At 33.3% G+C, this 22780-nt stretch overlaps 1 protein-coding gene across 1 annotated transcript in view; it reads right to left on the bottom strand.

The window, feature by feature from the left end:
* Positions 1-22780, bottom strand: part of LOC6038065 (ATP-binding cassette sub-family C member Sur) — a 173177-nt gene that overhangs the window by 105237 nt on the left and 45160 nt on the right. The window contains exons 3-4 of the mRNA XM_038250893.1: positions 10985-11238; positions 6495-6700 (exon numbers count right to left, since the gene is read on the bottom strand). Of these exons, the coding sequence (XP_038106821.1) occupies positions 6495-6700; positions 10985-11238 (460 nt within the window). The remainder of the gene's footprint in view (positions 1-6494; positions 6701-10984; positions 11239-22780) is intronic.

The following is a 22780-nucleotide window of genomic DNA, read 5'->3' as shown; positions in this document are numbered from 1 at the left end:
TTTCAACTCTCCATAAAGCTGCCAGCGCCATTCCGGCCAACTAATGAATAATGTAGCACATAAAACGGTGATTCCAAGGCGAACTTTTGGCCCCGTTCTAAATCTCCATGTGTGGAATAAATTATCACCTGACTGCACAAACAAAGTTTACCAAAGTGAAAACTGTTATCACCTCTTGTGTCCCCCCGCCCCACCAACCATCCATTTCAGGAACACTTTATCTAAATTGTCCCAAAATAAATAACTGCGCATACGAGAGAGAGCATCCCCAAAAATGATTCACTTAATCCACCCGAAAAATTACCATCACAATTAATTGCTCACTTTATGTAAACTATCCCCCTGAAGCGCCACACGGCCACAGTTTGCTCCTTGGGTCAAAAACTTTGCCGCTGGGCGGCATAATGACAAAACTTTTAATGTACGACAATCTAATTATAAATTATTTTTCCACATCATCGTCGGCATGTCGCTTTGAGTTCTTTTTGGACTCTTTTTTTTTGTTGCTCTCAAAGCGGTTCATAAAGTGGGGTTTGACAAGGATTTTGTCCCTGTCATTGACGGAATTGTCTGAGATGGGCCGGAAAAGTTTCAGACAACCGTTTTTTTGTAACTACCAGAATTCATTACTGTAGCTATTTAAGGATTTTCTGCATTGGACATTATAAGTTGAATGGAATGCTGTTTTGAAAATAGCACATTTCATATTCTTATTTAATATTTATGTGTTGGAAAATTGTTACACTCTTATTATCTTTCAAATTAAAATATCGTCTGTTGTGTGCTATCTTGTGACAACGATTATTTTGGTCGAAAATGAGTTAATGCAGCAATTCCCCACGAAATCAGCAAGGAAAAAACAAAAGTGCTCGGATCGGGCTCAAAAATTCCCTGGTCGAAATAATTAGACCCGTATGTTTTTGTTTTGCCATTAGGGTGATCTACGCCATGCTAGAGAGGTCCGAAAAATTGACATTTTCGCGGATTTTCACTAAAAACACATTTTTCAAAAAAACATAACTCCACGCCATATCAACAGATTTTAGCTGCCTTATGCGCAAATGAAAGGTGATTGGTTTTTTTTAACAGGATTCCGAGATATGATTTTTATGAAAGTCTAACAGTATAAAATGACGAAATCCGCAAAAAAAAAAACAAATGTTTCACTAAAACTGCGATAACTTCAAAAATTTCTGCGATGACGCAACTTTCGGTGCCCAAACTTTTTAGAAGACAAAAAAAATATTTTCAAAATCACCCATATTTTTCAAACAACCCAAAAGTGCAATTTGGCCAAATCAAATATCACACATTTTTTCTTCATTGTTTTTTTTTATTATTTTTTTATATAATCTCATGAAATTTTCAGAGTATGGATTGATTAAAAAATAACATATTTTTCATTTGACACAAAAGCGATCTGTCTAGCTTTAAACCTTTAACAACTGAAACTGAATTAATTTTCAAGCGAAACTATGTAAACAATCGACTGTACACTAGGGTGCCCAGAAAAAATGACCCCTGCTTCACAAGCGGAAAACGGTTTTTTGGATTATGTATTATGTTTGCCAAAAACAATTACAGTTAAAATTGAAAACAAATGTTCTTTTTTGAAGTAAAATAATTTCCGTTTTATTTGTTCATTTTTGAATGTTTTCCGTATTTTACTCAATAAAAAATGTATTTTCCATAAACATCAATCAAATTTACCAATTAGCTTGCCGATTATCACCTCGTTTTCATTTAGATTCCGTGTAAAAAATAATAATTAATTAATTAAAAAATATTCAAAATTTGCAATTGAAAATATTTGTATTTTGCACTATTTGTAAGCTATACTAAATTTACGAAAAAATCTATGTAATCATTTTTTCTCTAACCTTTGCTTTGCATTGTTAGGAATTGAAATTGATAATATTTTTTTGCTGATTTTACTTTTGAGCAATTCTCTACGAAATCGGTCTTTTTTCTTCAATTTTAATTTTTGTATTTTTTAATCCGGCTGAAACTTTTTTGGTGCCTTCGGTATGCCCAAAGAAGCCATTTTGCATCATTAGTTTGTCCATATAATTTTCCATACAAATTGCACATATGATGAAAATTCAAAAATCTGTATCTTTTGAAGGAATTTTTGATCGATTTGGTGTCTTCGGCAAAAGGTATGGATACGGACTACACTGGAAAAATAATACACGGTAAAAAAATTTGGTGATTTTATTTAACTTTATCACTAAAACTTGATTTACAAAACACTATTTTTAATTTTTTTATTTTTTGATATGTTTTAGAAGACATAAAATGCCAACTTTTCAGAAATTTCAGGTTGTGCAAATCACTGACCGAGTTATGAATTTTTAATCAATACTGATTTTTCAAAAATGGTCGTAAAATTTTCAACTTCATTTTCGATGCAAATTTCAATCAAAAGTACTTTACTAAAATTTTGATAAAATCACCGTTTTCAAGTTATAGCCATATTTAAGTGACTTTTTGAAAATAGTCGCAGTTTTCATTTTTAAATTAGTGCACATGTTTGCCCAGTTTTGAAAAATATTTTTGAAAAGCTGAGAAAATTCTCTATATTTTGCTTATTCGGACTATGTTGATACGACCTTTAGTTGCTGAGATATTGCAATGCAAAGGTTTAAAAACAGGAAAATTGATGTTTTCTAAGTTTCACCCAAACAACCCACCATTTTCTATCGTCAATATCTCAGCAACTAATGGTCCGATTTTCAATGTTAATATATGAAACATTTGTGAAATTTTCCGATCTTTTCGAAAAATATTTTTGGAATTTTCAAATCAAGACAAACATTTTAAAAGGGCGTAATATTGAATGTTTGGCCTTTGTGAAATGTTAGTCTTGATTTGAAAATTCCAAAAATATTTTTTTCGAAGAGATCGGAAAATTTCACAAATGTTTCATATATTAACATTGAAAATCGGACCATTAGTTGCTGAGATATTGACGATAGAAAATGGTGGGTTGCTTGGGTGAAACTTAGAAAACATCAATTTTCCTGTTTTTAAACCTTTGCATTGCAATATCTCAGCAACTAAAGGTCGTATCAACAAAGTCCAAATAAGCAAAATATAGAGAATTTTCTCAGCTTTTCAAAATATTTTTTCAAAACTGGGCAAACATGTGCACTAATTTAAAAAAATGAAAAACTGCGACTATTTTCAAAAAAGTCACTTAAATATGGCTATAACTTGAAAACGGTGCACTTTATCAAAATTTCAGTGAAGTACTTTTTGATTGCAAATTTGATTTTACATCGAAAAATGAAGTTGAAAAATTTTTACGACCAAAATTTCGATTTTTTGAAAAAATCAGTATTGATTAAAAAATTCATAACTCGGTAAGTGATTTTTTGCACAACCTGGAAATTTCTGAAAAGTTGGCATTTTATGCCTTCTAAAACATATCAAAAAATAAAAAAAATTAAAAATAGCGTTTTTTTGTAAATCAAGTTTTAGTGATAAAAAGTTAAATAAAAAAATCACCAAAATTTTTTTACCGTGTATTATTTTTTTCCAGTGTAGTCCGTATCCATACCTACAACTTTGCCGAAGACACCAAATCGATCAAAAATTCCTTCAAAAGATACAGATTTTTGAATTTTCATACATCATTTTTGTATGGACAGCTGCCGAATTTGTATGGAAAATTATATGGACAAACTAATGATGCAAAATGGCTTCTTTGGGCATACCGAAGGCACCAAAAAAGTTTCAGTCGGATTAAAAAATACAAAAAAAATCGAATGACCGAAATCCTAGAGAACTGCTCTTTTAACATTAATAACGGTGGCTCAGCCCAGGTAATATATTCTGCTGGGTAAACTATCCCAATCCTTAAAACTCAAATATTTTTTAATTAAAACTAAGTCAACATTTGTGTAGCTTTTGATGTTTTCAGCATTCGCGAAAAAAAAGTTCTACGGTTGAATATTGCCTTTAAAATGTATTTAAATCTTAACAACTAAAAAAAAACGTTGTCGGGATTTTCAGTTCTGAAACACAAAAATTAGGCCGTTCTAAGTATCTTTCAAATCTTCATAGCTATGGTTCATACCATGAAAAAAATTTGCTCAGAAATTGCGTAATTTGTCCCTTAACCCTCTACTGCCCAATTTTTTTTTAAATTTTGATTTTTTTCCCCGTGCAACTTTTGTTCTTCAAAAAACATTACTTATCTTGTTTTATGTTAATCATGATTCGTTATTAATAATTAAATTTGCTATTATCTTGTTAAGATTATGTTTAGGCCGTTGCAATTTTTTTTAAGTTTACTTCCACATCATATAATTACCTTTCGCATATTATTTTTTTCATGTTTTGCAGCCACTTCTTGATTTATTTATTTTTTCATGTTTTTACGGAATGAAACCACTATCATTAATTGTTAAAAAATGCTTAGAGACATAGTCTGGGACAATACAAAAAATACTGTGTTGAGACAGGCGGGAAGGTGCTACTCCGGGCTACAAAACTGTAATTTATTAAATAAATGAATTACAATCAGAACGTTCACAATTTAACAATAAACTTACAATTATGGTGTCTTTTCGCAGCTGACCTGTCCAGCTGCGCCCGTGCTCCCGCTTGCTCAGATTGTTTTGATTCTTCTAATCGTTTGCCAAGTGACAGCACGGGCACCAGTCAAACAAAACAAACACTAACACTGACGTAGAACGAGGGGACTGCTTCGGCCGTATTTGGGACGTGCTCCGTCGCAACATACTGCATACTTATATTTACATATAATAAAGAAAATGCTAGTAAAAAACTAACTTAATCCACCTATGTGGTTGAAGCCTTCCTCACTCATTACCATCAATGGCTGTACACAAATTTCATCTTTTTTTTTAGTTAGCTGACACGATCCAGACACTCCAGCAGGAGTAGCCTGGCCTGGAAAAGTTTTTGTGTCTGAAGATGGCCGAAACGAAGAAGTAGGCCGAAACGTAACGAAGAAGATTTTTTTTTTCATTTCTCACCGAAAAACATCAACTAAAGCCAAAAAACAAACATTTTTTAGATCTGGATTAAAAAGAACATAAATATCACTTAAGTGGCCATATCTCGAGACAGGGTTGCCAGATCTTCTATGTTTTGGACTCGTTGGAAAGGTCTTTTGATAACCTAACCAACGATGGGTCGGATATTGGATCAGGACATAGTTTACATACATTTTAGTGAGATCCGGATATATATGAAAACACATTTTTATACATAACTTTTGAACTACTTATTGAAACTTCAATCTGTATAAAACTCGATCTATGGGACCCTAAACCAAGTCGAATGCAACAAGTTCGGGTCAAATCGGTTCAGCCAGTGCCGAGAAACATGAGCTAGTTTGTTGGTCACATACATACATACACACACACACATACACACACATACACACAGACATTTGTGCAGTTTTCGATTCTGAGTCGATATGTATACATGAAGGTGGGTCTACGATATGTTTATACAAAGTTCATTTTTAGAGCAGGATTATTACCTTACCTCAGTGAGGAAGGCAAAACACAGCCGAAGTTGACCCCAGATTTTTTTTTTTATTTTTTTTATATTTCCAAAGTCACATAAAACAAGTTACTCTTCCAACCTTAAAATTTTCTTAAATTTTAACAGTTCTTCTTTCCAATGCTTTCAAAAGCTCGAAAATCGCCTAGAGGCGGAGTTGGGTTAAAAAGGGTTGAAAAATAACTTTTTTTTTCGAAAATTCAGAAATATATTTATTTTGCAGCAATTCCCCACGAAAACACCATGATTCGAAAAAAAAGTTTTCCGATCGGGCTCAAAATTTTCATGGGGGTTCCTTGGCCGAAATAATTAGACCCGTATTTTTTTTGTTTGGCCATTAGAGTGACATGACGTGACAGTCGTGTTTGGATGGTCCAAAAAATGGCAATTTTCGTAATTTTTCGCAAAAACCACATTTTTCAAAAAATCATAACTCCGCTCTATTTCATTCGATTTTAGCTGTCTTAGACTCAAAAGAAAGGTGATTAGTTTGGCTATTTAGGAAAAATAGTAAGAAGTTTCAAAAATCTAGCTTAACATTTGAAAAGGTTGTATGAAAACTTAAAATGCTGTTTCGAAGGTCTCGAGACCATAGAGCCTATGTCTGAAAATATTTTTATCGGATTTCTCGGAAAATTTTACATAACATTTAAAGAAATGGTGAAGTTATGTTTTCGATACTCTGAGATACGATTTTTTGAAAATAAAAACCGGGTTTTTCGACGCGCCACGCGCAAAAATGGAAAAATGACGAAAACGGAAAAAATCGACTTTTTTCACTAAAACTGCGATAACTTGAACATTTCAACGATGACCTATACATGTTAAGGTACCAAAATTTTCGTAATTGAAATACGCAACTTGCATCTAATGTAAATAAACTTTGTTGGAAATCATTATTAGTGCTAAATTATAATAAATGCACTTTAAATCACCAAACTCCCGGCACTTACCTCCAGATACATGGTTATCCCGTCGGTCGCGGCCAGTGCTGCCAGCGCCAGGGTCATCCCGAGGGCCACCGAACCGGGCAGTGTGGCGGCGGCGGCGGCGGCCGTCGTCGATGAAGGCCCCTCCGTTACGCCATTGATGTATTCAAATTTGCAGTACTTTGCAACCGACTGAACGCCTTGGGCCGCCAGGACAATGTATAATAGCCCTGCAGGGATAATAAATAAAAGAAAGGCGATTTTTTCTTTTGGTTTGAGTCTGTGTGGAAAAGGATGAACCACAAGTGTGTTTGTGTACTTTTGGCTTTTAATGTTAGGGTGGTTCTGAGATGCGATAAATGAAAATTTAAGATGTTAATTTAATCAGCGCAATATTTATTATAGTTCTAACTTAAAGTTATGCACCACTTCTTGCACTGCATCACACCAAAAAACGGCTCTGACCGACCAACCTTCCAGTTAAGGTCCTCTCGGAACTTTTACACAGGCAAAAAACCCGTTGTTGGTGGGTCTCCCGCGGATTCTCCCATGGCGAGTGCTCCATCCTGTCCAACGCTCGCGAAGGAAAGGATTGAATGCCTGTTGTGTGTCTGCATAATTTATGGCCGTACTTCAGATTGGAAATTTATGCCGAGATGTAAATAACTTATTACTTGCCGAACGCTATTTCACACCCCAGTGAGAGAGCGCGCGCGAGTGAGATCCCGGGTTCTGGGAAGGTCCTCAAAATGCTCGCGCGCTCGTCTGGACGTCGATTGGGTGGAATTTTCACCACTGTTTTTCCAAGCGAATTTTGTTGTGTGTGATTCGCTGTTTCCCCAAAGAGAGTTCAACTCGTCCTAAGCACATTCAAATACGCACCACCAGCAGGGTCCAGTCCCCGGTTCAGCTTGCCAGGAATGTCGTCGTTACGCACCAAACGAACCGTGAAGGTTCTGCTGGCGGAATCCTAGTGCTTGTTTCGCACCACGCGATAATTTATCATTCCTGACTACATATTACATGTATCTGGAGCGATGCAGACTTTGAGGTACATTTTTCATATTATCGCGAATGTTTTGTTTCTTGTTACTTGAAACTTATGATTTGCTTTAAAAACAGCAACTTTTGTACTTTCATCAAAATTTCACATTGGAGGATTAGAGATATATTGAATTTAAACATGAATTTGCTTGTGCTGCTCGAGTGTTCACCCAATCAAGCTTATATTTGAAATTACCTTACCCATACAATTCAGGTGGTGAAAAGTAAATTAAGAACCACCCTAATGAATACTATGCATTTTATTACGTTTTCAAAAAATTGCTGATGTAAGGCCCGAGTTTTAAATAATATTATCTTTTTTAAAAGACTTTTTTAAGCACAGTTTTCTTGACATTGAAAAACGATTCAACTATTTCCAAAATATCTTTTTTAACTAAATCTTAAAGATTCTGTGTCTCAGAATCTAGCTGTCAGGTTGACAAAATTCACAAAGGAAAATTTGTTTAAAAAATTCTCAGCCCCTCAAGAAAACAAAAATAAAGGTTGATTTCCTTTATGTTATTGGTCCATTTTTGGAAAGGGCCTATGACTTAACTAAATAAAAAAGTTTAGCAATTCATAATTTTCGACATATATCTGTCACCAGTTGCAATAGATGCCTTTTTAGTCTTCGAACTTAAATTTTATGTGAACTTTAAATTGTAAAAAGAGCTAAATTTGTTAAACGTCCATGCATGGATTTTTTTTCCATTCCTGCAATTAAAAACATTTTTTAATTTTAATTTATTTGCAAAATTCTAATTGAGCAGTTCTCTATGAAATCATTTTTTTTTTAATTTTAATTTTTGTATTTTTTAATCCGGCTGAAACTTTTTTAGTGCCTTCGATATGCCCAAAGAAGCCTTTTTGCATCATTAGTTTGTCCATATAAATTTCGATACAAATTTTGCAGCAGTCCATACAAAAATGATGTATGAAAATTCCAAAATCTGTATCTTTTGAATGAATTTTTTGATCGATTTGGTGTCTTCGGCAAAGTTGTAGGTATGGATATGAACTACTGGAAAAAAGTTAAATCGGTAAAAAAAATTGGTGATTTTTATTTCACTTTTTGACACTAAAACTTGGTTTGCAAAAAAGCAGTATTTTTATTTTTTTTCTATTTTCTGATATGTTTGAGAGGACATAAAATACCATTTTCAGAAATTTCCAGAATGGACAAAAATTATCAACCGAATTATGAATTTTTGAATCAACACTGATTTTTTCAAAAAATCGACAGTAGAAAATGGTGGGTTTATTGGTTAAGATTTAGAAAACATCAATTTACCAGCTTTTTTAATCTCAGGTTTTATCAACAAAGTTCAAGCAAAATATAGAGAATTTTTTCAGCTCTTCTAAAATACTTTTTAAGTTGGCAAACATGGGCACTAATTTTAGAAAAAAATTAACTGAGATTATTTTTAATTTTTTGACTGTTTTTTTAAAAGTTAACTAAAATGGTTTCAACTTGAAAACGGTGCACTTTATCAAAATTTCACTGAAGAACTTTTTGATTGCAAATTCGATTTTACATCGAAAAATGAAGTTAAAATTTTTTTGTGACCAGTTTTTCGATTTTTTGAAAAAAACAATATTGATTCAAAAATTCATAACTCGGTCGAAGATTTTTTGCCCATTCTGGAAATTTTGGAAAATTTGGCATTTTATGTCCTCTAAAACATATCAGATAATGAAAAAAATAAAAATAGCATTTTTGCAAATTTAGTTTTAGTGTCAAAAGTGAAATAAAAATCACCAAATTTTTTACCGTGTATCATTTTTTCCAGTAGTTTATATCCATACCTACAAATTTGCCGATCGATCAAAAAACTCCTTCAAAAGATACAGATTTTTGAATTTTCACATATCATTTTTGTATGGACAGCTGCCAAATTTGTATGGAAAATCATATGGACAAACTAATGATGCAAAATGGCTTCTTTGGGCATACCAAAGGCAACAAAAAAGTTTCAGCTGGATTGAAAAATACAAAAATTTAAATTCAAGAAAAATAACCGATTCCGTAGAGAACTGCTCAGTTGCAAAATACGCCTTTTCAGTCTTCTCTTTAAAAAATTGGACTGTTTTTTTTGGGAAATTTTAATTTAATAAAGTTAATTTACTTTTTTAAACATCCATGGATGGATCTTTTTTTCATGTTTTATCATCAGCAATAAAACAACTTTTTTTCATTTTTTATTTAGGCTGGTAGAAATATTTTTAAAAGTTTTTGTCACCCCCCACCCACCTCCCCTCCTTCAAAATTGGCTCGAAAAATCAGGAGGCAAAAAAAATATTTTTACAATAAACTTCAAAATTTCAATGAAAATTCAAGTGCAACCAGCTGAAATCAAATTAAAATACATTCTCCTGCGTTTAAAATCATTTTTAGCATGTTTGAGTTTATAAAAAAATATTAAGATTTTTTGATAATTTTCGATGCAAAATCTGTTTTTTCGATACAATTTTTGTTTGTGTCAGATTTTAAATTTTTTTTAAACTAATGATTGCAAAACAACTGAACTAGCGTAAAATGCATTTTAAAACACTTTTTTCATTTAAATGTGAGACTATGGCTTGTTATTTAAATTTTTATATTTATTATTTTTTGCCCCACCCCCCCTTGACCTCGGCCAGGGCCGAGGGACAATTTTTTTTTAAATATTTGCATCGGCCTTATTTGCAAAATTCTAATTGCAGAAATCTAGCAATATCAAAACTAATTTAAAAAAACAATGGTTGAACAAAATATTGAAAATAATAAAATTAAATTTAAAAAAATCCCAATTTTGAAATCATACTTAAGTTACGTTTCCAAAATGTTTAAACTCTAATTGCATCTTTCAAAATAAATCAATTTTATTAGTTAATGCCAACAAGTAGTACCAAAATTAAGGCTGCTCATGAAGAATCCCATGATGACTACTTTCGATTATAAAAGATTGCTGATTAAGTAACAATGCTTCAAATTTAAAAACAATGCTCCTTAATTAAATTTAGTTCTCTCCAGAAGTGCTTATTTTGAAGAAATAATGATATTGTAAATGTTTGCAATCGAATTACAAATTATTTTCAGGAGATTTTTTTTAAATGGGGAAGGAACAATGACATCCCACAACAATGAAACAGGCAAGTTTAACGCAGCGTTTTGCTGTACTTGGTAAAGCAGTTTTTAAATACAGTTTTTTTTTTTTTTTGAAAAATAACAACACTTGCTTGTGAAACACTAAAAGTATGTCAAAGACAAGTCCATTAAAAATAATTGTGTCGATTGAAATGTTGCCTTATGTTTGGTATCAATAATTTACCACAAAAATGTGTTGTTTGTGGGTGTTCCGAATATGTGAGCTGAGACTGAGTTTTCATTATGAATGTCACATCATTTTTTTTTTTTTGTTTGCATGCTAAATTCTATACACTTTAAATCTACCCCCGTAAATCTCTCTCTCCCCCCCAAATCAACTCACCCGCCTCATCGCTCAGCTCCAGCATCCGAACAAAGACGGCTCCCACCAGGACGGCCAGCAGTCCCACACATCCGGCAAACAGCCCGAGCCAGGCCGTCATCGCTGCCAGCACATCGTCACCATCGGCCACCGGCTGCAGTGCCCCCAGCCGCTGGACCACCAGACAGTACTGGCCAATCTCGCAGACGCTGACCAAAAGTGTCGCCAGGACGAGCGTTGACCGCAAATTATGCAAAGCCAGCAGATTATGACGCCTGGAAAATGGAAATGGAAATTGAAACCGGTCAGGCAGAAGAAGGAGGAAGGAGCTGGTGGTCACAATGAGATAGACGACGCCACGGGGAGGACTGCGCTGGGAATTGGTCATGTGTGATTGGGAACGGTGGTTCAAAATATGTTTGAAACTTATTCTTTAAAAATAAATCCATGAAATTCTTCAAAATACAAAACTTTTGAATTATACTACTTAGTCGTGATTTAAAAAACCTTTATTAGTAACTCTACAAATATCTTCATTTTGGCACACCGTGCATCTGCTTTTTGACGGTGCAAATGATGGCTTCAACTATTGCCTCAATTTCATCTTTCACCAAACTTGAATGAGTCCCATGTGTGTATTTGGGTGTTGGTCTAGTGAGGGAGGGGCCTGTTTAGTATTGTTGCTTTGGTTCACCTACCCCTGTCTGTCCAGTCAACCCACATCTACTTAGAATAGTACTCGTTCCGGGTACAAATCCAGTCCTGTGGGGGAGGTTATTGTACAAATGACCGTAAGGCCCGAGAGCGGCTATGTATGCAGCCAGCTGCTGACTGGCTAGAGCACTAAATCACTTGTTGTGAATGAAAATAAATGGTCAGATTGAGGGCGGACCCTCACTTTGAACGACGGTCAGTAGAACGACTAGAACTGTCGCAGCGGGGAGAAAGTGTGTGAAGGACGATTTGAGTGGGAGTTCCACATTGAAATGATTGAAGTTTTTAAATATTATCTATCGAAATTTGACAAGAACTATTTTTAACATAAAATTTAAAAAAAATCACCAAAATTATTAATTGGGATTTTGGCTACATGGGAGACATTGGCTATAATCGTATGAGAAATCATACTATCATCGAAAAACTATAGTGTTTTGGAATCGGGAAACTATTGATTGTACTTACAATCACATGACAATTTTCACAAAAATACGTATTTTACCTGTATTTTGAAATCCAATGTTTTTCGAAAAAATACTCAAACTTATTGTTATTTCAGTAAGGGTATCAAATGATCGGGATTTTTCACACATTTCGAATGTAATTTTTTTAAATGCTAAATATTTGCTCAAAACTACGTATTATTGAAAAAAAATCTCAAAGTTTTACTTATTTCCAATATGGGTATCAAACGATCGGGATGTTTTCATACACTTCGAAAGCTATAACACAAGTTTTTTGAAAATACTCAATATTTCAAAATTTCATTTTTTTACAATATGGGTATCAAATGATCGGATTTTTTATACATTTTTTTATACATGTAATAACAACATGTTTTGAATGTACACAAAACTACGTAATTTCGAAAAAATACTCAAGAGTTAAGTTTTTTTTTTTTTTTGATTATTTTTCAATATGGGTATCAAAAGATTATGGTTTGTTCATACATTTCGAATAAAGTATCATTTTTATAATTACTCAAAATTTTCACGAAACTACACATTTTCGAAAAAAGCTGATTCAAAATTACAGTTTTTACAATATTGATATCAAACGATCGAGATTTTTTATATATTTCGAAAGCTGTAACAAATTTTTCACAAAACTACGTATTTTTAAAAATAGGCTCCAAATTTTAAAGTTTCAAAATTTATTAACTTCGAAATGTTTCAAAAACGTCGATCATTTGAAAAAAAATTACCCATTTTGTAAAAAACTGAGATTTTGAGTTTTTTTTTTTGAAGATACGTAGTTTTTTGAAAAATTTGATTATTTTTAAAAAATTTATTAGTACATTCCAAATGTATGAAAAAGTCCCGATCATTTGATACGCATATTGCAAAAGAACTGAATGTTTTAGTTTTTTTTTTTTTCGAAAATACGTAATTTTGTGAAAATGTAGAGTATTTTCAAAAAAAAAATGTTATTAAATTCGAAATGTATGGAAAAATCCCTACCATTTGATACCAATATTGCAAAAAAACTGAAATTTTGAGTATTTTTTCGAATGTATTGTTTCGTAGTTTTGTGTTTTTTTTTTTATTATTTTAAAAAAAAATGTATGACATTTAAAATATATGACAGAAACTGGATCATTTGATAGCAAAAATAAATATTTTGAGATTTTTTTAGAGTAATTTTTTTTAATACTGGAAAAATACGTATTTTTGTGAAAATTTTCATGTAACTATAATTACAATGGATAGCTTCCTTCATCCCGATATTTTTCATTCGATTATAACCTATGTTTCCCATATAGCCAAAATCCCATAAGCTCTGTGCTTCAGTTTTATGAGGTTGTTGCAAAGGAGCTACAGAAATTTTTCAAATAAAATTCTCAATTTCAGTTCAATCGAAGGTCAATAAAAGATTCATCAAAACAATAAAACAACTTTTAACAAATGCAACATTTACAACACTGATTAAGGTATTTTTTTAAATAGCATTTTTTCATGAAGAAAATTGTTTTTTTAAGTCGTGTTTATTTTTGATGTAGGAAAAGCTTCAAACCGCTCTGTTTGTTTTAAAATACAAAATAAGCGTTATACAATGTAGTCTTAATAGATTACAACATACTGTTCAAGTTTGTTCCAAATAAATTTAAATTTCTCAGTCGATTTCAAAAAAAAATTCAAGAAAAATGTTTATTTCTTTTTTGGGTTCTAATCAAATGCTACCAGATTTATTCATAATACGCACTGTGCTTAGAATAAAACGATTATATGGAAAAAAATCAAAGCATTTGATTTATTCTCTTGCAATCTTTTTAATGTTTATAATGCTTAAATTTTCTTGAAAATTGCTTAAAATTTGAGCAAAACCTAAAATTATGTTAAGCCATTTTAGTTGAGTTAATCAGTTCGATTTGATGTGTTACTTTTATAGAGAATGTTAATAAAAGTTTCGAGCATAACTTTGCTCTCGATTTGGTGTGGAAAATCCCTCCTTATGGCAGCTACTTCCCGGAAGGACTTTGCCACTGTCTTGGTGTTCCGCAACCACACGTACAATGCACACATACAAACACGCACGCACAGAATCAGCTGTGACCAAACCGCCACATGCACTTCATTTGTCATCGTTGCCGGTTCAGAAGAGAAGGTTTCTAATTGATTTGATTTACGGACTGTCATTTGGATGAGGAGTAGAGAACTACAGTTCACGGGTTCTAGACCCAGAAAGCAAACAAGAATAAGTACAACTCAATGATTGTAGCGAAAATATGGTGTCATTGCTTCTTCCTTGAAGCGCTTTGAATGACACTGTCTTGAGAGCTGGTTTGTTTCAATAAGAGGAAATTCAATTAATATAAAACATGCTCGAGCTTAACATAATGCGTAAAGCTTCAAGTTTATTATATTATTACAAGAAAAGTGTTTACTCTTTCCACGAAGTGACTGATATTTATTAAGTACAAAAAGTATTCTCGTCGTGAATAAAATAAAAGAGAAAAGAACCAAGCACCTCAACCGAGACTTCCCAACCCTCAAAGGGACAAGGGCAAACGTCCTTTTCAACCACAAATAATACAAAACCACACACATACTTCCGAAAGCACGCGAGCAAATTCGCCGGAAAAGAATAAACAAATCTTCCCTTCCGGATAAAAAAAGAACCAAAACCGGGGTAACAACCGGAAAGCCATCTTTGTACCTTCACCTCAGCAAAATACCAGATTCATCAGGGGAAAACCGGAAACAACTTTTCATTTTCCGAAAAGGGAGCGTGCGTGTGGTTATGTGCACTGAAAAAAAATCATGGTAATATTACATCTTGGAAGGGGTACATCTTTTATGTTAGAAAAAATGTGTAATTTTACCTCTGAAAATGTGTAATTTTACCACTTTTCTGTTGTAATGTCGCTTTTCAGTCTAAATTGAGGTAAAATTACATCATAAAAAAAGTAATATTCAAACTTCCAGAATTACTCCTTCAAAATTTACACCATTTTTTACTGTGTGTGTTTCGTCCCCCGAACAAATACATTTTGATTTCAACGGCAGCTACGCAGCGAGTAGAAGTTACGTGCAGTCTGGGGGTTTCAAACACGTGGTTCTGGAGAGCACGTGGGCAAATAGAGAGAGCTAGGTTGGAAGGGAATCATTTTTGTTGCAAAAGATTGTAGAACCTTCGAAGAATATTTAATTAGCCAGCAAATTTAAAAATATTTTTTAACAAAGCCAAAAATCATTTTTTTATACTGTCTAGTCTTGTATATTAAAGGTAAACTTCACACTAATGAAAACTAATATGAAGCAATCATCGGTTATCATAAACATAAACAAATTCAAAGCAGCTTTTTAAATACACAGCAAAAAATCCGATCGTAAAATCGCATGCAAAAATATGCACATCACCTTCGTCAAAATAAACACTTAATATATATAACACACTGCATGTACATTTTTTGCAAAAACAAAAAAAAAAGTTGCAACCGACGAGATTCAAACCCAGCACCAACAGTGAGGACTGGCGCCTTAGCCCACTCGGCCATCAGACCGAGTGACCGGATAAACGCACATATGAGCTTTACATTTCGGTCAAGTAGGTTTCCCATACTGATGGGCTACATATTTTAGGGTGTAAAATTACATAAAATTGCATAAAATAATGCAATATTTATTTTACACCCAGACCTTTAAAACCCAGCTGGATTACTACTTTTTTAGCTGTGCATGAAAATAATCAATATTGTTGACTCAGCAAATGTATTGTGATTTCATATAAAATCCAAATTCAATGTCTCACAAATAGCCAAAAAAAACACAAAATATCACCCATTTTCGTCCTGCTGCCGTTCATCACCCCCCGAAAAAAGGGACAAAGACAGCATCTGTCGGCAGCATTCGCAAATGTCCGTTTAAAAAAATTGAACAAATAAATCGATCGACCCCCTCAAAGCTGTCCTAAAACTAACAACCAAATGCTGATTCCAAGAGAGGCCTTATAATCCTTTTTTTCTTCACACTTTGTCAACGCTTAAGAGGAAACGCCTTCTGTTCGTCCCATTAACAATACACAGCAAAGCTTAAGGAAGCCCACACAAAAAAAACCGTCACAAATGTTGCCGAGACACAATTTTCCCTCCAAAAAAAACGGCAGACAAAAGCAAATATTGTATAAAATTTAAATAAAAGTTTACCGGCTTCCTCTTTCAGCATCTCATTCCTTTCTTTTCTTTTTTTTCGTTAAGGGGAAGTCTCCACTTGGCGCCCCTCATCCGCTGACTTTTCCGCAGAATCCGTAATCGGGGAATGAATACGCGGCCTCGTCCCCAAATCACTCATTGATATTCATAATCCGAACAGCAAGAAGACGCACCAACGCAGAAAAGCGTCGTGAACGGAAGGAAACCCCGTAAGGAAAGTCAGAGAAGGAAAAAAAACAGTGTGACGCTTCCGGAGAGGTAGGGGGGGGGGGGGTCTCTGTCTAATGTTTGTCCGGGCCTTTTCTTGTGCGGAGGGGTAACACGTAAAAACTACAAAAATGCACACGGTGTCTTTTCACAAATTAAATAAAAATAAAGCATATGAAACTAAATATCTCACCCTCAGACCCAATGTCAATTAAAAAAGGCAAATTTTGATTCTTAAAAGTAAAGTTCATCGTCATCGCCAAATTTTTTAAGTCATCGCAGGTTTAGTGAAAAAAGTTGATTTGATTTTACGTTTCTGAGCGTGGTGCGTCAAAACCCTCACCATTCTCCATATGTCATGCAACATCCTATTTAAAAAAATATTTTCAAGCATCGGATATTTGGTCCCAAGACCTCCAAAACGACATTTTGAGTTTTAATACGACCTTTTTAAATATCAGGCTAAAGGAGAATGGGCAAATTTGTATGGGAGCTGGTCCAAGGATGTACACGAACGGGAGAAACTTAATTCGAAAGATCTCACCGAGACATGAAAAAAAGTCTTCTAGATGAGCTCTCTAAACCCCGGGGTTCAAAAGTTACAAGTTGTTGAAGTTTGAGTATTTTGGGTTCAAATGTACAAAAAATCGTATTTTTGCTATTTCTGAAATCACTCATAAATAGAGGGTGACGAGCGGGAATTCCCGGGAAATCGACCATTTTTGGACCTCTCGATTCCGGGAAATTTGGTCGAGACTCCCGGGAAATTTTATACTTATAAATATCGAAGCAAAATTATACAATTCTAAATTGTATAGAACATTGGAAGTTCAATGTTCGACATCCAAGTTCGAATAAAACAATGCTTCTCTTATCTTCTTATTCGAAAAGTTTAAATCTTAACTCGTAAAAAAATCCAATAACTATAATTGACAGAAACCAAAAAAATGGACCCCAAAATTTATCATACTTAGCAGTTACACCCCAAAAATGAAATCTAATGTTTTTTTAAATTATTTTTATTAATTTATTCTAAGAGGGAAAAGCTTTTTCTAAATAAGTTCAATTTCCATATCCTCTTTCGAGCATAGCAATCCTCTCTAGGGTAATTTCGCTGTATCAAGGTAATTTGCTCTCTTGATGTCAATAAGTCATTTTGTGTTTCATGTCAACCTCAATATTCAATTATATTTTAGAAAAACAATTGTGAACATTCGGGTTTTCCTGATAACTGTAAATTTCTTCAATTAATATTTACAGTTAACCTTAAAGAGGAAAAAAAAGTTTAAATTGTTGTTTTTAATTCGTTGTTTTTCATATTGCAAATATCCCGATAGTGGAAAATTATATATTAGCTATTTGTTTTTACTTCACAAAAATCATGCAACAAGCTTGTGAAACTTTTATCACTCAGTGCGAATAAAGATTCGTTTACATTTTAAACTACAATTTTGAGTCAGAAAAAGCTCAAGAAACGATCTTGTATTTGCAGATTCAGAAAAAAAAATCATAAGGTAGATATAGTTCTTCTGATAAAGACGATATTGAAGTTAACGTTTCTTAGATTAAGTATGAATTAAATGTAACTTAGTTGAATGAAAAAAAATGATAATATTACATTGTCTTTTAAATTATTGCCACTGTTGGCATAGAAAAAAAACTCCCGGGTCCCGGGAATTCCCGGGAAATGACCAAATTCAACTCTCGATTCCCGGGAAATTAAAAATCTCGAGAATCGTCACCCTCTACTCATAAAATCCTTATTTTATTATGGATTTCGATCATCTTGACTTCACTGAAGCAGTTTGGGTAGGACCCGTTTTCAAAATCTTCAAGTTTCGACTTGTCAATGATTCTAAAACATATCACAACTTGTAGTTTTTGCTGATACGCGTCGAATGAAGTCAAGATGATCGAAATCCATAATAAAATATGGATTTTATGAGTGATTTTAGAAATAGCACAAATACGATTTTTTGTACATTTGAACCCAAAATACTCAAACTTCAACAACTTGTAACTTTTGAACCCCGGGGTTTAGAGAGTTCGTCCAGAAGACTTTTTTTCATGTCTCGGCGAAATCTTTCGAATAAAGTTTCTCTCGTTCGTGTACATCCTTGGCCCAAATTCGCCCTTTCTCCTTTTTGAAAATTAATGCAAACAAAAAAATGTACATCCTAGAGAGCTCAAATCGGTTCAAATTGCGTGGAAATGTGGATTTCAAAAATAGCGAAAATCGACGAAGATGGCCAATTTTTGAACCCCCCTCACATGGCGTAGGTCACTTTAATGATCAAACAAATGAAAATACAGGGAAAATTATTTTAACCATGGAGCCCCCAGACCAATCTTGGGACCAATTGGACAACTTTTTCCGAAATGTGCTGTTTTTGTGGGCAATTGCTGATAGATTTTCACCAAGCCAGACTTTTGGTTAAAATAATTTCAATTTTAACACAATATCTTCTTTTTATAACTCAAATTAGGCCGCTGCAAATATTTTTTGAAGTTTATGTCCCTCGACACTGACCAAAGTCGAGTCGAGAATAAAAATTGAAATTACGAGCCATGTTTTCAACTTTTTTAAGTAAAAATGTTTTTTTTAAATGCGTTATACACCTGTCCAGTTGATTTGCCATCATTAGTTTCCAAAATATCTAAGTATTGACGAAAATTTTATTTTTTGCGAAAAATAAAATTTTTGCGGTCTTTTACATTGGATTTTCATAAAAATTCAAAACATTTTTAACAAGCCCAAACATGCTAAATATGATTATCAGTGCAAAAAAAGGCATTTGAGATTGTTTTCAGTTGATTAGACTTCTATTTTCAAAGAAATTTTGAAGTTTTTCAGAAATTTTATTTTGCCCCCTGATTTTCCAGACCAATTTTAAAGGAGGGGGTGACATAAAATTTGGAAAATGTTTGCAACGGCCTTATTATAATTTGTAATGTGAGTATTACACGACGCAAAATTTTGTATGGATTTTCATTAAAACAAAGGTTTTATATGAATATAATATAAAATACTCAGAATATAATACTCAAATTATCATAACACAAAGTTTGGTATAGATTTTTACTGAACCAAAGATTTTAGAGTAAAAATCTCATATTTTCACAACTTATTGTTTCAAACACCCAAATTTCCATAAATTGAAAAATCCAAAATCTTTTTAAATAAAACGATAAAAAACATTGAACATTTAAGAGAAGGAATTTAGTTTTACAAATATGAATAATGTAAATTTAACTATTATTGTCAAAAAAATCAATAAAGTTTCAAGTTTATAAATTGAAAAGCAATGTAATAGTTCCCAAGATATCTTGAGTTGAAAAATGAGGTCAAATTTACGTATTTAAGTAAAATATTAAGGTAACATAAAAGAAAAAAATTAATTGCCTTCTATCGGATGGGGTAAAGTAAAACGTCGGTCCATTTGCGTAAAAGAGGTTTTGGGTGACTCACCACACATAACCTTCGGACGCCTAGAAATGAGCAGAAACTTGCAACAGAGCTCACAAAAGACCCGGGGGTCGTTAAAGTGGATTGCTTTGCTTTTTTGACTTACTGTACAACGAAAAAAAACAATTAATATCAACTTGGTAAAATGAATTTTATATTTGTCAGGTTATTGCTAATAAAATTGCATTGAAATTTTATAAATCTTTTAATCAAATGCCCTCTGACTTATCTAGCCGAACATTTTCATACAGCATTATCAGTTCCAAATTTTGTTCATTTATTAAAATTTAGTTTGACAATATTTTTACTTTTCTAATCAGATTCAAAAAACAAATTAATACCGGATATTTTGGGGATTCAACTTATAGTAATAAATACTTAATAAAAAAACTATACTTTTTCTGTACTTTACATAAAGAACGTTTAGACAAAGTTTCATCTAGTTTATTCGAACCGTTTATTTACAAACTTTTTAAATGGAAAGATTGAAAAATGGTAAAATTTAATTAGAATGGCAGCAAATTTTCAATATGTTTAATTTTAAACATTGAAAATTTGTCTTCAAAACATCAAAATATGAAAAAATCAATGACTGATTTTTGTAGCTCAGCAGCGAACTATTCAATTTCACAGGAATTTATTTCAGCTCTCCAAAAAAAACTTATTTAGGGTTGTCTATCAGTTTCTGAAAATTATGAATTAAAATTTCATTTTTATTGAAATAAACTTTAAAATGGCTATCACTTAAAAATTGTGCTTTCATCAAAGATTCTAAATAATTAATGAATTACCGAATAACCAGCATAAAATCAAAGTAATTAATGATTCTTTGCCAGTCTGTGGCCTTGCTGGAAACCCCTGGTATTTTTTTTTTCTCTTTAGCATCAAATTTGAGGTTTAACAAAAAATATTATACTATCGAAATGTATGAAAAAATCCCGATCATTTGCTACCCATTTGATAGCCACAACAATATCCAAAAGGTCAATCTTATGCTAAATTTGCTGAACTTTCTGAAAAAAAACTTTCAAAAGCAGTGGTTGAAATTTGAAAAACTTTATTACTTTTTCAAAAACCTTGTTTGTATAATTCTGATAACTCGAGGAAAATACATAAATGTATAAAATGAAAAAAAAAAGGTTTAAATGAAAAATGGCCTTTCTGGGTTATTGCAGATTTGAAAAGTACATTAAATTTTCCATAAAATGACATGTTTCGCGATTTTTTTACAGTTATGTAAATTTCTATTTCTTCACGGTTTCGACCTTCAAATCACTGAAAAACGTGTGTTAGCTGAATTCAGAAAAATAAAAGGGGTCGTACCGCCCCACCGCTACGAGATATCGCAAAATGGACCTCGGATTCGTGATCAGGAATCAAAAACACCCCTCAGAGCACAGTCTCACGAAAATCGAAGAGAGGTCGGAGAGAGCGGAGAATTACCCACTTAATTTTAGTAATTTGTAAGACGTAGTTTTTATTATTCCTTATAAAATAGTGTGATTATTTAAGAATATTGGTCCAAAAATAAAAAAAAACACCAACCTAATTTACTGATGAATCGAAAAAAACGGTCAGTATGATTTTGTATACTCGAATGATTGAAAAATGCAAAAAAAAAAATCCTAACGGTTCAAAAAATTTTGAAAAAAAATGTGTTCCGAAATCAGATTTCTTAAAAATTACAACCCTTAAATATTTTATTTATATTCGTAAAATAAAACACACCGTGTAACGACAAATATTCCCACGAGACAAACCCCGCACTCCGTGATTAGCCCTGATATAAGCAGGGGCTCATGAGAGGAGTTCACACTCCTTGACGACACCACCTCCCTTCTTGTCCTCCCCTCGAAAAACTGTAGCACAAACACACATATCTCCGCAGTGAGACCATAAACTTGGCAATCGTATCACTTTCCTAAATGGGTGACGATTTTCAGCCCCCTCCAGCCTGGGCTGAGCCGAGCATTTTTGGGTGGCCACAAACTGCCAAAAAAAGGGCAGAAGAGGTTTGAGAGGCACTTCTTGCAAAGATATGTAAATTTTGAAAGGGGAAGTCCGCATGGATTTGGCAATGATGCCGGAATCGATGAAATTAGAAGTCATACCGGAATTGGCATCTGGCACATGGGCTCTGGTCCACGAGGTTTTTTGATAGTTAGTGCTAGACGTGACCCGAAAATATGTTATGGGACGATTAAGGAAATCGAATATCTAATGGTTAACTGTATTTATTCTGCCTGAAGTATCACTAACCCTTATTAGCTCAGGTGGTAATTACCATTTTCAACCTAGGGGCACCTTTTCCGGTGAGCATGTTATTACCTTGACCAATAACCTTGGTTCACACGTCAGTAACAAATTTTGTAAACAAACATCTCCCAACACGACGTCGTCGTGCTATCTTGCCGCACCCGCCATTTCGACGTTCCGAGAAAAACACGTTTTAATGTTTGACCTTGAATAAACAAAAAAGAAAGCAAGCACGTTTGTTGCTGGAGTCCCGAGTTATAATTTCAAATATTTACACTAGTCTAACGTGTACGTGCGTCAAACGCGTTCTGACTTGAAATCCCTCTTTCCAGTTGTCGCACTTACATAAATTTGCAGGGAGTGACAAGATAGCACGACAAGATTGAAACTACTTTCATATGTGAAGCGACAAAAATTCACGGAGTTTTTTCGCATTTCGTTGAATATCTCAGGATTAAAATCGAATTTTGGGGATCTGTGAAGGTCAAAAGGTGAGGCATTGTAAGCTGCACAATTTGGC

Source organism: Culex quinquefasciatus, chromosome 2 (genome assembly GCF_015732765.1).
Source record: "Culex quinquefasciatus strain JHB chromosome 2, VPISU_Cqui_1.0_pri_paternal, whole genome shotgun sequence".
Taxonomy (NCBI): Eukaryota; Metazoa; Arthropoda; class Insecta; order Diptera; family Culicidae; genus Culex; species Culex quinquefasciatus.
The sequence above is the reverse complement of the archived record's forward strand: the minus strand, read 5'-3'. Positions and strand labels throughout refer to the sequence as shown.